This window comes from Otolemur garnettii, unplaced genomic scaffold (genome assembly GCF_000181295.1).
Source record: "Otolemur garnettii isolate 467f Iridium unplaced genomic scaffold, OtoGar3 scaffold00101, whole genome shotgun sequence".
In the NCBI taxonomy this organism is placed as follows: Eukaryota; Metazoa; Chordata; class Mammalia; order Primates; family Galagidae; genus Otolemur; species Otolemur garnettii.
This window is the reverse complement of record NW_003852496.1, coordinates 6,142,256-6,155,258: the sequence shown is the minus strand read 5'-3', so window position 1 is coordinate 6,155,258 and position 13,003 is coordinate 6,142,256. Positions and strand designations below refer to the sequence as shown.

The window sequence follows — 13,003 nt, the reverse complement described above, 5'->3', positions numbered from 1 at the left end:
AAAAAAAAAAAAAAAAGAAGAAGTAGATATTAGGACTTGGCGCCCATAGTACAGTGGTTATAGCGCCAGCCACATATACTGAGAGTGGTGGGTTCGAACCCAGCCTGGGCCAGCTAAACAACAATGACATCTGCAACAAAAAACAGCTGGGCAGGGGCAGCGCCTGTGGCTCAAAGGAGAAGGGTACTGGCCCCATATACCGGAGGTGGCAGGTTCAAACCCAGCCCCGGCCAAAAAAAAAAAAGAAAAGAAAAAAGAAATATTTAAAAAACAGCTGGGCATCGTGGCCGGTGCCTGTAGTCCCAGCTACTTGCAAGGCTTAGGCAAGAGAATTGCTTAAGCCCAAGAGTTTGAGGTTTCTGTGAACTGTGACACCCTGGCACTCTATCCAGGGCAACATAGTGAGACTCTGTCTCAAAAAAACAAAGAAGGAAAGAAAAAGAAGTAGATTTTAGACCACTCTGGTCTCTGTGAGAAAGATGAAAGTGGGGGCAGGGGTGTGGTGGTATTGAGGCAGGCCCTGGACTCCCAGGAAACAGGGACAGCCTCACTAGGGCCCCTGTACTCACCACCCATCACCACTGGGTCTTTGCCGCAGGCGGGGAGCCTGGACACCTGAGTTCAAGTCCTGGCTTTGTATTTCTTGGCTCAGAGGCCCTTGAGAAGTCTTCTCTCTTTCCACTTTCTCTCATGTAACAAATGACTTAAATAAATCCTTCTCACAGTTGCTGGGCATATTTTTCAAAGGCCATTGGGTTGTCACAGTTACTGGAGCGAGGGCCCAGAGAGGCTGGGGATGGGGGTGCCTGGCTGGGACTGCCCGCCAGGTGGGCCCGCCTGACGCCTGCCCGGCTCCTGCAGGCTGGGCGTCCCACTGGGCGCCTTCCACGCCAGCCTCCTGCACTGTCTGCTGCCCCAGCTGAGCAGCCCGCGCCTGGCCGTGCGCAAGCGAGCGGTCGGGGCGCTCGGCCACCTGGCGGCCGCCTGCAGCACCGACCTCTTCATAGAGCTCGCTGACTACCTGCTGGACCGGCTGCCCGGCCCGCAGGCGCCCGCCACCCCCGCCGCCATCCGCACCCTGATCCAGTGTTTGGGCAGTGTCGGCCGCCAAGCTGGCCACCGCCTAGGTAAGGGGGCGGGCCCACGGTAAGGGAGGGGGCGGGCCTCGGCAAGGGAAAGGGGCTAGGCTTCCACGGTGGGCGGGGTCTGGGGGCGGGGCGCCTCCTAGGTAAGGGAGTGCGGCTGCCTTCCCGAAACCAGGACGGGAGGCGGCGGGAACCTGCGCCAAATGTATGGATAGTTACTTCTGAGATCTGGAAGCTCTGGGAAATTATAATTATACCACTAAACTATTAAATAAAATATGATTTTTGACAGTTACAGCTTGATAACCTGTTAGCCAGGTTTGAATTTTTAAAAAAACTTTTGGGGACCAGGCAAGGTGGCTCATGACTATAATCCTAGCACTCTGGGAGGCCAAGGCGAGTGGATCGCTTGAGTTCAGGAGTTTGAGACCAGCCTGAACAAGAGTGAGACCCCATCTCTAAAAATAGCTTGGCATGTGGCAGGTGCCTGTAGTCCCAGCTACTCCGGAGGCTGAGGCAAGAGGATGGCTTGAGCCCAAGAGTTTGAGGTTTCTGTGAGGTCTGACACCAAGGCACTCTAGCCAGGGCTACAGTGTGAGACTCTGTCTCAAAAAAAAAAAAAAATATATATATATATATATATATATGTATATATACATACATACGTGTGTATATATATATAGAGAGAGTGTGCAAATGCACATAAAATAAACCATGCCACTTCAAGTGTACAATTCAGTGTGTTTTGACTGTTGCCTATAACTGTGAAACTACGACAACAAGGATACAGAAAGTTTCCATCGGCTCGGCGCCTATAGCTCAACCGGCTAAGGCACCAGCCACGTACACCTAAGGTGGCAGGTTCGAATCCCCAGCCCGGACCCGCCAAACAACAATGATGGCTGCAACCAAAAAATAGCCGGGCGTTGTGGCGGGCGCCTGTGGTCCCAGCTACTTGGGAGGAGGAGGCAAGAGACTCGCTTGAGCCCAGGAGTTGGAGGTTGCTGTGAGCTGTAATGCCACGGCACTCTACCCAGGGGGACAGCTTGAGGCTCCGTCTCAAAAAAAAAAAAAAAAAAGAAAGTTTCCATCAACCCCAGAAGTTTCCTTGCGCCTCCTGTAGTCCATCCCGCCTGCCTCACCCCAGGCAGCCACTGCTCTGCTGTCACCATAGATTAGTTTTCTGGAAATGCAAAGCTGCAATCAGGTTGGAATTTGTCCTCAGACACTCTGGAGTTCCAGGCTAGAACAAGGCAGTGTGGATAGTATTGGCCCACGGTCACCCCACCTAATTCCAGGCTGTTTCACTGCAAGTAGACATCCCAGCCAGCATGTCTATACCCTGCCCCACTCCCCTGCCCCCAAACAGCAGCCAATACTTGGCCACCCTTGGGAGCATGGACCTGGGAGAGAGGCCTGCATGGGCTTGGACAAGTGCTTAGTATCAGTTGGGCAGGAACTCAGGGGTCCCAGGTACCTGAGCAGAGTAGAGTCTACAGGAAGCATGTTGGAGGCCTCCAGGTCAGCATACCCCTTCTTACACTGTGGGAAAGGATGTGAAGATCAGTAGACTGAGGTCAAGGGAGGGATGTGACCTGCCCAAGGGACCATAGTTTACAGGTGACACAGTCAGGGCTAGATCCCACATCTGCTTGGCTGTGAAGCCTCTTGAGTTGCATTTGCAGTGGTCAGGGTGGCAGGTGTAGGAACAGGCTGATTGCTGTGGGCTGGGGGAACCCCAGGAGGGAGCTGGCCTGACTTCAGTGACCCACCTGGCCCTGCAGGAGCCCACCTGGACCGCCTGGTACCCCTGGTGGAGGATTTCTGCAACCTGGATGATGATGAGCTCCGGGAGTCCTGCCTCCAGGCCTTGGAGGCCTTCTTGAGGAAGTAGGTGCCTGGAATTTCTTTGGGAAATTGGTGGAGATGGGAGCAGGATGCTGACCTCAAAGCAGTAGAATCTCAGGACCCACCCTGTGGTCCTGGTCTCCACCCTCTCCTTCCTGGATCCAGCAGAATCTCTCCCATTCTACCCCAGGTGCCCCAAGGAGATGGGCCCTCATGTGCCCAACGTGACGAGCCTTTGCCTCCAATACCTGAAGCATGACCCCAACTATAACTACGACAGTGATGAGGATGAGGAGCAGATGGAGACAGAGGATAGTGAATTCAGTGAGCAAGGTGTGTGGACCACCTGTTATTGGTGTTAGTGGGTGGAGGTGGGCATGGCCTTCCAGGAATCCCTCAGCCAACGGTGCCCCTGTCCTAATGCCAACTCTTCCTCAGACTTCATCCCTCAACTGCACGGATCACACTAATGATAGTCATAATCACCAACATTTAGCTCTCAAAAACAGGTATTTTTGGCTGGGTGTGGTGGCTCACACCTATAATCCTAATACTTTGGGAAGTTGAGGCAGGTGGATTGCCTGAGCTCAGAGGTTTGAGACCAGCCTGAGCCAGAGCAAGACCTCCTCTCTAAGAATAGCTGGGCACTGTGATGGGCGTCTGTAGTCCTAGCTACTTGGAGGCTGAGGCAAGAGAATTGCTTCAGCCCAAGAGTTTGAGGTTGCTGTGAGCTATGATGCCACAGCACTCTACCAAAGGTGACAAAGTGAGACTCTGTCTCAAAACAAAACAAACAAACAACAACAACAACCACCAGGTATTATTATCTCCATATGTCAGACAAGGAAACTGAGGCTGAGGCTTGTCTGACATAACATAACCAGGAAGTAGCCTAGCTGGGACTTGGAGCCAGGTCTGTCAGACCCCCCCACTTTGCAGCCACCTCTGTACCCTTTTCTAGTGGCTTTTTTTTTTTTTTGAGACAGTCAAAAAGCTGTCACTCTGAGTAGAGAGCCATGTGGCATCATAGCTCACAGCAAACTCTTGGGCTCAAGCTATTCTCTTGCTTCAGCCTCCCAAGTAGCTGGGACTATAGGCACCCGCCACAACACCCAGCTTTTTTTTTTTATAATTGTCTTGTTGTTTATCAAGCCCGGGTCAGGTTCCAACCCACCAGCCCTGGTGTATGTGGCTGGAGCCCTAGTTACTGAGCAATAGGCGCTGAGCCTTTTCCAGTGGCTTTTAAGAGATAATGCTTTTAGCTGAGCAGAGGGAAGCTCTGATGGTGGGATGGCAGGCACTGACAGGGGAGAAAGATATTTGGATGGGGGTGGTCTCAGTAGTTTCTTTCCTCCTGTGCCTGTGGTCCTGTCCATCTCTCTGATGGGTTTCCAGGGGTATTGATGAAGATGTCAGACTTAGGGCCTAATGCGGTGCTTGGAACAAGATGGGATGGTGGGGGACACGATTGGACAGGGTCTCAAGCACCAAACCAGGGAGTTCAGACATTTTCTTATCAGTAGTAGGGAGCTGTGGATGTTTCTTTGTGGGTGGCATAGGGTGGTAACAAACACAGGTGCATCAGAAGGGATATCTGCTGAGCTAATGTGGCCTGTCCAAATGCAAGTGCTCTGAGAGTCTGAGTGTCAACAGTGGGGCATGGCCAGGAGCATGCTGGCCTTGAGCCTGTATTTTGGGGTGCTTATGGTTAGGACCACCCCCACTGAAGCCTTGTGTGCCTTCCCCAGATGATGGGCAGTTATCACAGGCCTGAATCTCATTTCTGCTGTTTCCTAGCTGTCTGCCCTTGGGAGAGTCTCACCCTCTCTGAGCCTTAGTCTTGTCATCTACAAACTGAGGACTTAGCAGCACCTTATTTCCCAGGTGGTGGTAAAGACTTGAGGAGCTCTTGCCTTTTAGGGGAGCTTATAGAGTAGAAAGCCACACAAACCCAGCATTTCCTGAGTATTAACCCTGCTTGGAAGCCTTTGGACTCAGAGCCTTTTTGGGAGGCTGGTGGTGGGGAAAGAAGAGACCAAAGGGAGGCACTGTTGCTTCTCCCTCTGGAATCCCAGTGAATTAATCATCACACAGCCTGGCCTGAAACCAAAGGATGGGTTTGTGCCCAAAATGGATTCTCTGAGTCTTCACTGAAGAATTGGAAGTCAAGGGCAGCGCCTTTGGCTCAAGGAGTAGGGTGCCGACCCCATATGCCAGACGTGGTGGGTTCAAACCCAGCCGTGGCCAAAAAAAGGAATTGGAAGTCAATTCCCCTCCCCCCCCCAGGTACAGTCAAAACAATTAAGGGCCTGGGAGGCAGAGGGAGAACCCAGTTCACCTACACATATTTCCCTAACTTGGGGTGAGCCACTTCCTCTCTCTGCCAGTTCCCTCTTCTCTGTAATGGAGAAATGATCCCTGTCTCACAGGGTGGTCATGGGCTAAGATAAAATTGTGGATTCAATATGCTTATGCATCCCTGGCAGTCAGAGGTCTTCATTAAAAAGTAGAGGCTGGGCTCGGCGCCTGTGGCTCAAGTGGCTAAGGCACCAGCCACATACACCTAAGGTGGTAGGTTCGAACCCAGCCCCGGCCCGCCAAACAACAATGATGGCTGCAACCAAAAAATAGCCAGGCGTTGTGGCAGGCACCTGTGGTCCCAGCTACTTGGGAAGCGGAGGCAGGAGACTCGCTTGAGCCCAGGATTTGGAGGTTGCTTTGAGCTGTGATGCCACGGCACTCTACCCAGGGGGACAGCTTGAGGCTCCGTCTCAAAAAAAAAAAAAAAAGTAGAAGCTGTTTCTCACGGGGGTAAACCCTGCTCATCAGGGTGCGAAGCGTGGTGTGTGCTCCCTGTCCTAGGAGACAGGGGCCCCACAGGCATCTTGTTCCCGCCCTAGAGAGTGAGGATGAGTACAGTGACGACGATGACATGAGCTGGAAGGTGCGCCGGGCAGCGGCCAAGTGCCTGGCAGCCTTGATTGATTCCCGGCCCGACATGCTGCCTGATTTCCACCGCACCCTGGCACCTGCGCTCATCAGCCGCTTCAAGGAACGCGAAGAGAATGTCAAGGCTGATGTCTTTGGGGCTTACATTGTGCTGCTGCGGCAAAGCCGGCCCCTGAAGGGATGGCTAGAGGCAGTGGAGGAGCCCACCCAGACCGGCAGCAACCTCCACATGCTGCGGGGACAGGTGGGCTGTCTTTGCCCCACACCTGCTCTCAGTGTCACTGGGAGCTATCTGGGGGGAGAACAGAGCTGAGGAAGGGAAGGGGCCTGCGGATGGGATCTGCCAGGCCTCCGCTTTGCCTTCTTGGAGTGTGACCTTGAGCTAGTAACTTCCTCTCTCTGTACATGTGACATGGACACAGGAGGGTACCTACCCCTGAGGCTCTATGTGTAGTCATCAGATTCCTGGCACAGAATGAGGGATGAGTTCCTGGGATGTGTCTTCCCCATGCTGGGCATCCTGTCTGTGTATGTGCCTGGGCAAGGTCACCTGGTAGTGGGCAGGTGGGGAGGTTGCCCAGTGGTCCCTGACCATCCCCGCTTGCCCACAGGTGCCCCTTGTGATCAAGGCCCTGCAGCGGCAGCTTAAAGATAGGGGCATCAGAGCCCGCCAGGGCTGCTTCAGCCTCCTCACCGAGCTGGCAGGCGTCCTCCCTGGCAGCCTGGCGGAGCACATGCCTGTGCTGGTACCAGGTAGGTTAGACTGCACCCAGGTATCCACCACGCTGAGCCTCTTCCAGAACCCAGGTCCCAGCCCTAAGTTGAACCCCCAAACCCTAAGAGAGCCTGGGCCCCAGTCCCGGGCTGAACCCCTGGTCAGCAGCCTGCTGTGGCTTCCCACTTTCTGCAGTGAGATCAAGGCTGGCTTCCAGGCCCTACTCCCTAGATTCAGATGAGTTCCCAGCCTTGTTGCCTTCAGCCCTGCCACTGACATCATAGAGACTTCTATGTAAGCGTTTAGGTGCTCTAGTCCAGCGCCTGTAGGTGCTCCATCACTTCTAAGGAGGACCCACCGTGGGTCAGGGTCCATGGGCACATAACCTTTGCACCCACCCCGCAGGCATCGTTTCCTCACTGGCTGACCGTTCCAGCTCCTCTACCATCCGGATGGATGCTCTGGCCTTTCTGCAGGGGCTGCTGACTACAGAACCAGCTGAGGCCTTCCACCCACACCTGCCTTCCCTCCTGCCACCTGTGATGGCCTGTGTGGCTGACCCTTTCTACAAGATAGCAGCTGAGGCCCTGCTGGTGCTACAGGAGCTGGTGCGGGCCCTGTGGCCACTGGATAGGCCTCGGATGCTGGACCCTGAGCTTTATGTTGGAGAAATGTCCACAGCCACCCTGGCTCGACTCCGTGCCACTGACCTTGACCAGGAGGTAAAAGAACGGGCCATCTCCTGCATGGGCCACCTTGTGGGCCACCTGGGCGACCGACTGGGGGATGACCTGGAGCCCACGTTGCTGCTCCTCCTGGATCGCCTGCGGAATGAGATCACTCGGCTGCCTGCTGTCAAGGCTCTGACTCTGGTGGCCAAGTCCCCGCTAAGGCTTGACCTGCGACCTATCCTGGCCGAGGCACTGCCCATCCTGGCCTCATTCCTGCGTAAGAACCAGCGGGCACTGCGGCTGGCCACGTTGGCTGCCCTGGATGCTCTTGCCCAGAGCCAGGGACTCAGCCTCCCTCCATCTGCCGTGCAGGCTGTGCTGGCTGAGCTCCCAGCCCTGGTCAATGAGAGCGACATGCATGTGGCCCAGCTGGCTGTGGAGTTCCTCACCACAGTGACCCAGGCCCAGCCAGCCTCCTTGGTAGAGGTCAGCGGCCCCGTGCTCTCGGAGTTGCTGCGGCTGCTGCGTTCCCCCTTGCTGCCAGCTGGGGTGCTGGTGGCCACTGAAGGCTTCCTGCAGGCTCTGGTGGGGACCCGCCCCCCGTGTGTGGACTACACCAAACTCATCGGCCTGCTCACTGCACCCGTTTATGACCAGTCTGTGGACGGTGGGCCAGGCTTACACAAGCAGGTGTTCCACTCGCTGGCCCGGTGTGTGGCAGCCCTCTCAGCTGCCTGTCCCCAGGAGGCGGCAGGCACAGCTAACCGCCTGGTGTCTGATGCCAGGTCACCCCACTCCAGCACTGGGGTTAAGGTCCTGGCATTTCTATCACTGGCTGAGGTGGGTCAAGTGGCTGGGCCGGGCCCCCAGCGGGAGCTGAAGGCAGTGCTTCTGGAAGCCTTGGGTTCCCCCAGTGAGGACGTGAGGGCTGCGGCCTCCTATGCACTGGGCCGGGTGGGCGCTGGCAACCTGCCTGACTTCCTGCCATTCCTGCTGGGGCAGATCAAGGCTGAGCCCCGGCGGCAGTACCTACTGCTGCACTCGCTCAGGGAGGCCCTGGGGGCTGCTCAGCCTGACAGCCTGAAGCCCTTTGCTGAGGACATCTGGGCCCTGCTGTTCCAACACTGTGAGGGGACCGAGGAGGGCACCCGGGGGGTGGTGGCTGAGTGCATCGGGAAGCTGGTCCTCTTGAATCCTTCGTTCCTTCTGCCTCGCTTCCGGAAACAGCTTGCTGCAGGTAGGGGCATGGGCAAAGGCAGCCCAGCTCAGAGGTGGGCACTTTGCCCTGAACATCCAGGCCAATCACACAGTCAGCTTTTGGGTGCCGGAGTGACAGTGTCTGTGGAGTAAAGGCTGAGAAGCCCTAGAGGAACACATGGTGTTTCCTGAGACTGGAGAGTTTCCTCCCGTGGGACCCTCTGGAGTAGAAGGCACAGGACAGCATCTTTGATATGTCCTTACAACAAATATACTTTAAAGTTTCATGGTGCCATTTTCATAATCATTGGTGTATATGGTAGCCTAATGCTTCAGTCAAAAGTTAATAAATGCAACCCTGTAAGGGGCTGGAGACTGAAGTTTGCAGTCAGCTCTCAAGCTGGAGACAAGAGCTGATGTCATTGTAGATTGGGATTGGAGGACATGTGCCTGGACTTTGGAGAGGGCTAGGCAAGAACAAAGGGTGCATATGTTTTGTGTTGGCTTAGGGGGAATCATGATTGAGGGGGGTTTTCATAGTTCTAGGAAGTAGAAAACAGGCAGATGGGGTCGTGGGGCTCCTGGGCAAGTGAAAGTCCCCAAGATGAAAGGCCTCTGGCTTTGAGCTGGTCCCTCAAAATGGTCAGCAGAATGCAAGCAGAGTGCTTAGTACACTCCGTGGTGCCTGCAGCAACTAGTACTGAGTCCAGCAAAGGCCGCTGTTGTTTGAGGAATGTTAGTGAGCACAGTCAAGGCCTCCTCGGGTGGCTGGGTTGTCTGACCCTCATCACTGTGTGGTGGAGGGCGACATCTGTTACATGAGGCACCAAGGGGCTCAAGATGAGGAAGAGCCCTGCTGTATCTACATGCCAATTTGTTTCTGTCCCGTGCCTAGAGTGGAACTAGCTACCTGGTCACACTGTCTTCTTACCACCAGCTGCAGGGAAGCTTCAAGCCAGATGAGTGGCCTGCTTCTAGCAAGTTCCTGGGACTTCTGGTTGGCACTCGATGGACAGCCCCTGCTCTAGTTTCCATCTCCCCCGGCCCCTGCCCTCAGTGGCTCCCCTCATTTCTTTCTTTTGAGCTCACTTAATCCTGTTCTCGTGTACCCATTTCATCACCCACCCCAGATCCTGGGAGCAGTCAGGGTGGAAAGAGAAAGAGGAAAACATCAGGAAATCTGCACTCAGTAACTCTTCTGCTCTTTCATACCTCAGCACCAGATTATGCACTTTCCCCCACTGAGGTTGGAATGAAAAACTGAGTGACAGAACAGGCTGACCCTGTTCATTGTAGCATGCTGGGGGCAGGGTGCACGGAGAGGAGTGAGCAGTTCGGGGGAGATTCAAAAATGTCTGAGGTGTCTGCTGAGTTATTTCCTCTCACCATTAAGGGAAATGTATTTCTCTCCCTTGCTTCAGCTTCTCAGAAAGCAAGCAGTAAGGTGAAGTTGAGCGAGTTCCCCATTGCCAAGCTCGGGGAGGATCTGCCTTTCCTTAGACTCCCTTTCAGCCTGCCTGAGGCAAACTGGCCCTTGCTGGAGAGTGCAGGCCCAGGAGGAGGGGCCTGCCAGGAATTGTAGATCTGCTACCAAGCCTTAGACATGAACTTAATTACTCTGAGTCTCCCTTTCCTCAAGCGTAAAATAGAGATTAATAATCATTTTTATTAGTTATTTTAACCAACCATAATTTTATCATTATTTATTGATCAGTAGGATCAACCTGAGGATTAGTCGAGATAGTTATATCTGAAAAATTTAATACAGTCTCAAAGCCCAAAGAAAATCTTTTTGTTTGGGTTTTTTTTTTTTTGAGACGGGGCCTCACCATGTTGCCTAGGATGGAGGGCAGTGGCTCGTCACAGGTGTAGCCCCAGTACTGATCAGCACCAGTGTTTTGACCTGCTGCATTTCCAACCTGGGCCTGTTCCCCACTCCTAAGGCAACCCGGTGGCCCCCCTTACTCCTACCCCTACTCCCAGGAGGTCAACATATTGATGCTGAACTTAACGCAGACACCGATCGGCATAGCCGCACTACAGCCCAGAACTGGATGCAAGTGGTCCTCCTGCCTCAGCCTCCCGAGTAGCTGAGACTACAGGCATATGCCACCACATCTAGCAGAAGTCATTTTTTGATGGCCCCTATCTTGGGTTGCTAGTTCTCCACTTGCATCCTGCAGTATGGTCTCCCGAGAACTGGCAGTCTTATTCTCTCAGCTGCAGCAGGGAGAATTTAGGGGAGCTTCAAGGCTGCCACGGGAAACAGTAGCATCAGCTTCCCAACAGATGGCGTGGGTGGTGCCTCGAGTAGGGAGGAGTTCAGTTCTGTCTTCCACAGAAGCGGTGGAGAACCTTGACGCCTTCCCACCTGTGAGCATCTGCGATGGTCCCTGCCCCTTACTGAGTTACCTCTTGTCCTGCAGGTCGGCCACACACCCGGAGCACTGTCATCACAGCAGTCAAGTTCCTCATCTCAGACCAGCCCCATCCCATTGACCCTCTCCTGAAGAGCTACATCGGTGAGCACCTACTTCCCACCCCAGCAGCACTGTTCTGTCCCTGCACCCTGGCCTCAAGCTGGGTTGATGTTCTCATACAGTAGTAGCCAAGGGGAATTGGAGACCTGAGAGGACAACTGGCCCCCACGGAAAGTCCCTGCCTCGCTGCTGCCACAGGGTTGTTAGGCAAGCCCAGCATGTCCTTCTCAACTCTGAGCCTCACTTTCTTCATCTGTCAAATGGATGCAAGAAACATATGCATCTTCCAGGGTTGCCTTGGAGACCAAGGGTCTACTGAAAGAGAAAGTACTCCGTAAACATGGAAAACCACACTCACAGGCACTGAAATCAGGCAGGGAAGAGTGGCTCCCCAGATCATCCCTTGTCTGGGATGCCTTCTGGCCTGAACAGCTCATGCACTTCTCTGGGAGGAGGCTAAGCTTTCCTTCTGGGCCAATGCAGGACCAGGTTCTCCTTAGACAAGGCAAACCCCTGACCCCTTCAGAGCTTGGAGCCTACAGTCTTAAACTGGGCCATGCCAGAGTCTTGGTCCTCCTTATCCAGGCAGGGCAGCCCAGTGGAGTGCAGAGAGGTCCTGGAGCCCAGCAACCTCAGGTTTGAATTCTGGCCCTGCCATTTCCTGGCTGTGTGAGTGTGGTAGACAAATCATCTCATCCTCAGCTATAAAATAGGGGTGCTGATCCCCACCTGCTGGGGCACTGGTAAGTGAACCCAAAGAATCAGCAGCTGTGACTACACTCTGAACTGGAGAACACATCCAGAAGCTACTGTGGTGTGATCAGCAACTTCATCCCTGGCCTGCCCCTGTAGGCATATACAAGACTCCCAGCCTGATTCCCCTATCCTGACCAAGTTGCCCTTGGCTGGCCCCCCTGGCAGCTTCTACCTGGGTGTTTTGGTTTTCCTTTAGTTTGTTTGAAATTCTTACCAATTTTTTTGCCTAGTAGGCTTAGCATCCATTGTTTCTTGCCTGAGTCAATGATTACTAAGTTACCATATAACTTCTATATTTGGCCAGGTGCCATGGCTCAGGCCTGTAATTCTACCACTCTGGGAGGCCAAGACTAGTGGATCACTTTAGCTCAGGAGTTTGAGACCAGCCTGAGCAGGACTGAAACCCTGTCTCTGATAAAAATAGAAAAACTAACCGAGCATTGTGGTGAGGATCTGTAGCCCCACCTGAATGGAGGCTGAGACAAGAGGATCACTTGAGCCCAAGAGTTTGAGGTTGCATGAGTTGTGACAGCATGGCACTCTACCCAGAGCGACAGAATGAGACACTGTCCACCCCCCCAAATAAAAAAGAAAACAAAAAACTTGCATATTTATAAGTTTGCATTCTACTCTCAGGAAGAACTTTTTCTTCTCCCCAATTATTTATTTATTCATTAGTTTATTTGTACTATCATAGACTCATAGATTCCCATCTCATTCAATGGATTATAATCTATTTGTGTCTGTTTAATCTTGAAGCTCAAGACTGTCTCAGATTTAGCAGCTGTTCTGTGGATGTGTTTCCACCATTCTTTGACCATATCCTTGCCTTCGGACACAATAAGATGCTGTAATTCATCTTGAACCTTTCCTGCACTGGCTCTGGAATCTGCCTTTTCTTCAAGGACCTCTGATTCTTTTTAGTGGAGCATGGTATTTAGAATCCAAGATCTGGACTCTAGGCGTGCTCATTGCTACTTCTAGGCCCTCTCAGCAGACAGAACTAGGAAATGTATGCATGTATGTACACAAACACATACATGTGTGTACATGTGTTTATACACACACCCTCACACTCCTCTCCCTTCCCCCTCTTTCTCTTTCTCTCTGCCTCATTCTTTCCTCCATCGCTCTACCTTCCCAGCTGTCTTGAAAACCTTGATTTCACCAGCTGTCTGCTATTGCAGTCCAGCACCACAGGAATCTCCCCCCTTTCCATACCCCTCTCTCTCTTCCCATAGAGTGAGAAAGCCAGCTCTCATTATCTATAAAGTATTCATTTTCTTTTTTTTTTTTTTTTTT

General features: G+C 53.2%; 1 protein-coding gene across 2 annotated transcripts in view; it reads left to right on the top strand.

Annotated features, from left to right (window-relative positions):
• The window catches only part of CAND2 (cullin associated and neddylation dissociated 2 (putative)), a 38,287-nt gene that overhangs the window by 15,847 nt on the left and 9,437 nt on the right, over positions 1-13,003 (top strand). Inside the window, exons 5-11 of one of the 2 annotated variants that reach the window (XM_003796234.2) lie at positions 862-1,127; positions 2,870-2,975; positions 3,124-3,266; positions 5,834-6,126; positions 6,494-6,635; positions 7,003-8,505; positions 10,892-10,987. In XM_003796234.2, the coding sequence (XP_003796282.1) occupies positions 862-1,127; positions 2,870-2,975; positions 3,124-3,266; positions 5,834-6,126; positions 6,494-6,635; positions 7,003-8,505; positions 10,892-10,987 (2,549 nt within the window). The remainder of the gene's footprint in view (positions 1-861; positions 1,128-2,869; positions 2,976-3,123; positions 3,267-5,833; positions 6,127-6,493; positions 6,636-7,002; positions 8,506-10,891; positions 10,988-13,003) is intronic. The other variant, XM_012809231.1, reaches the window with a different exon arrangement.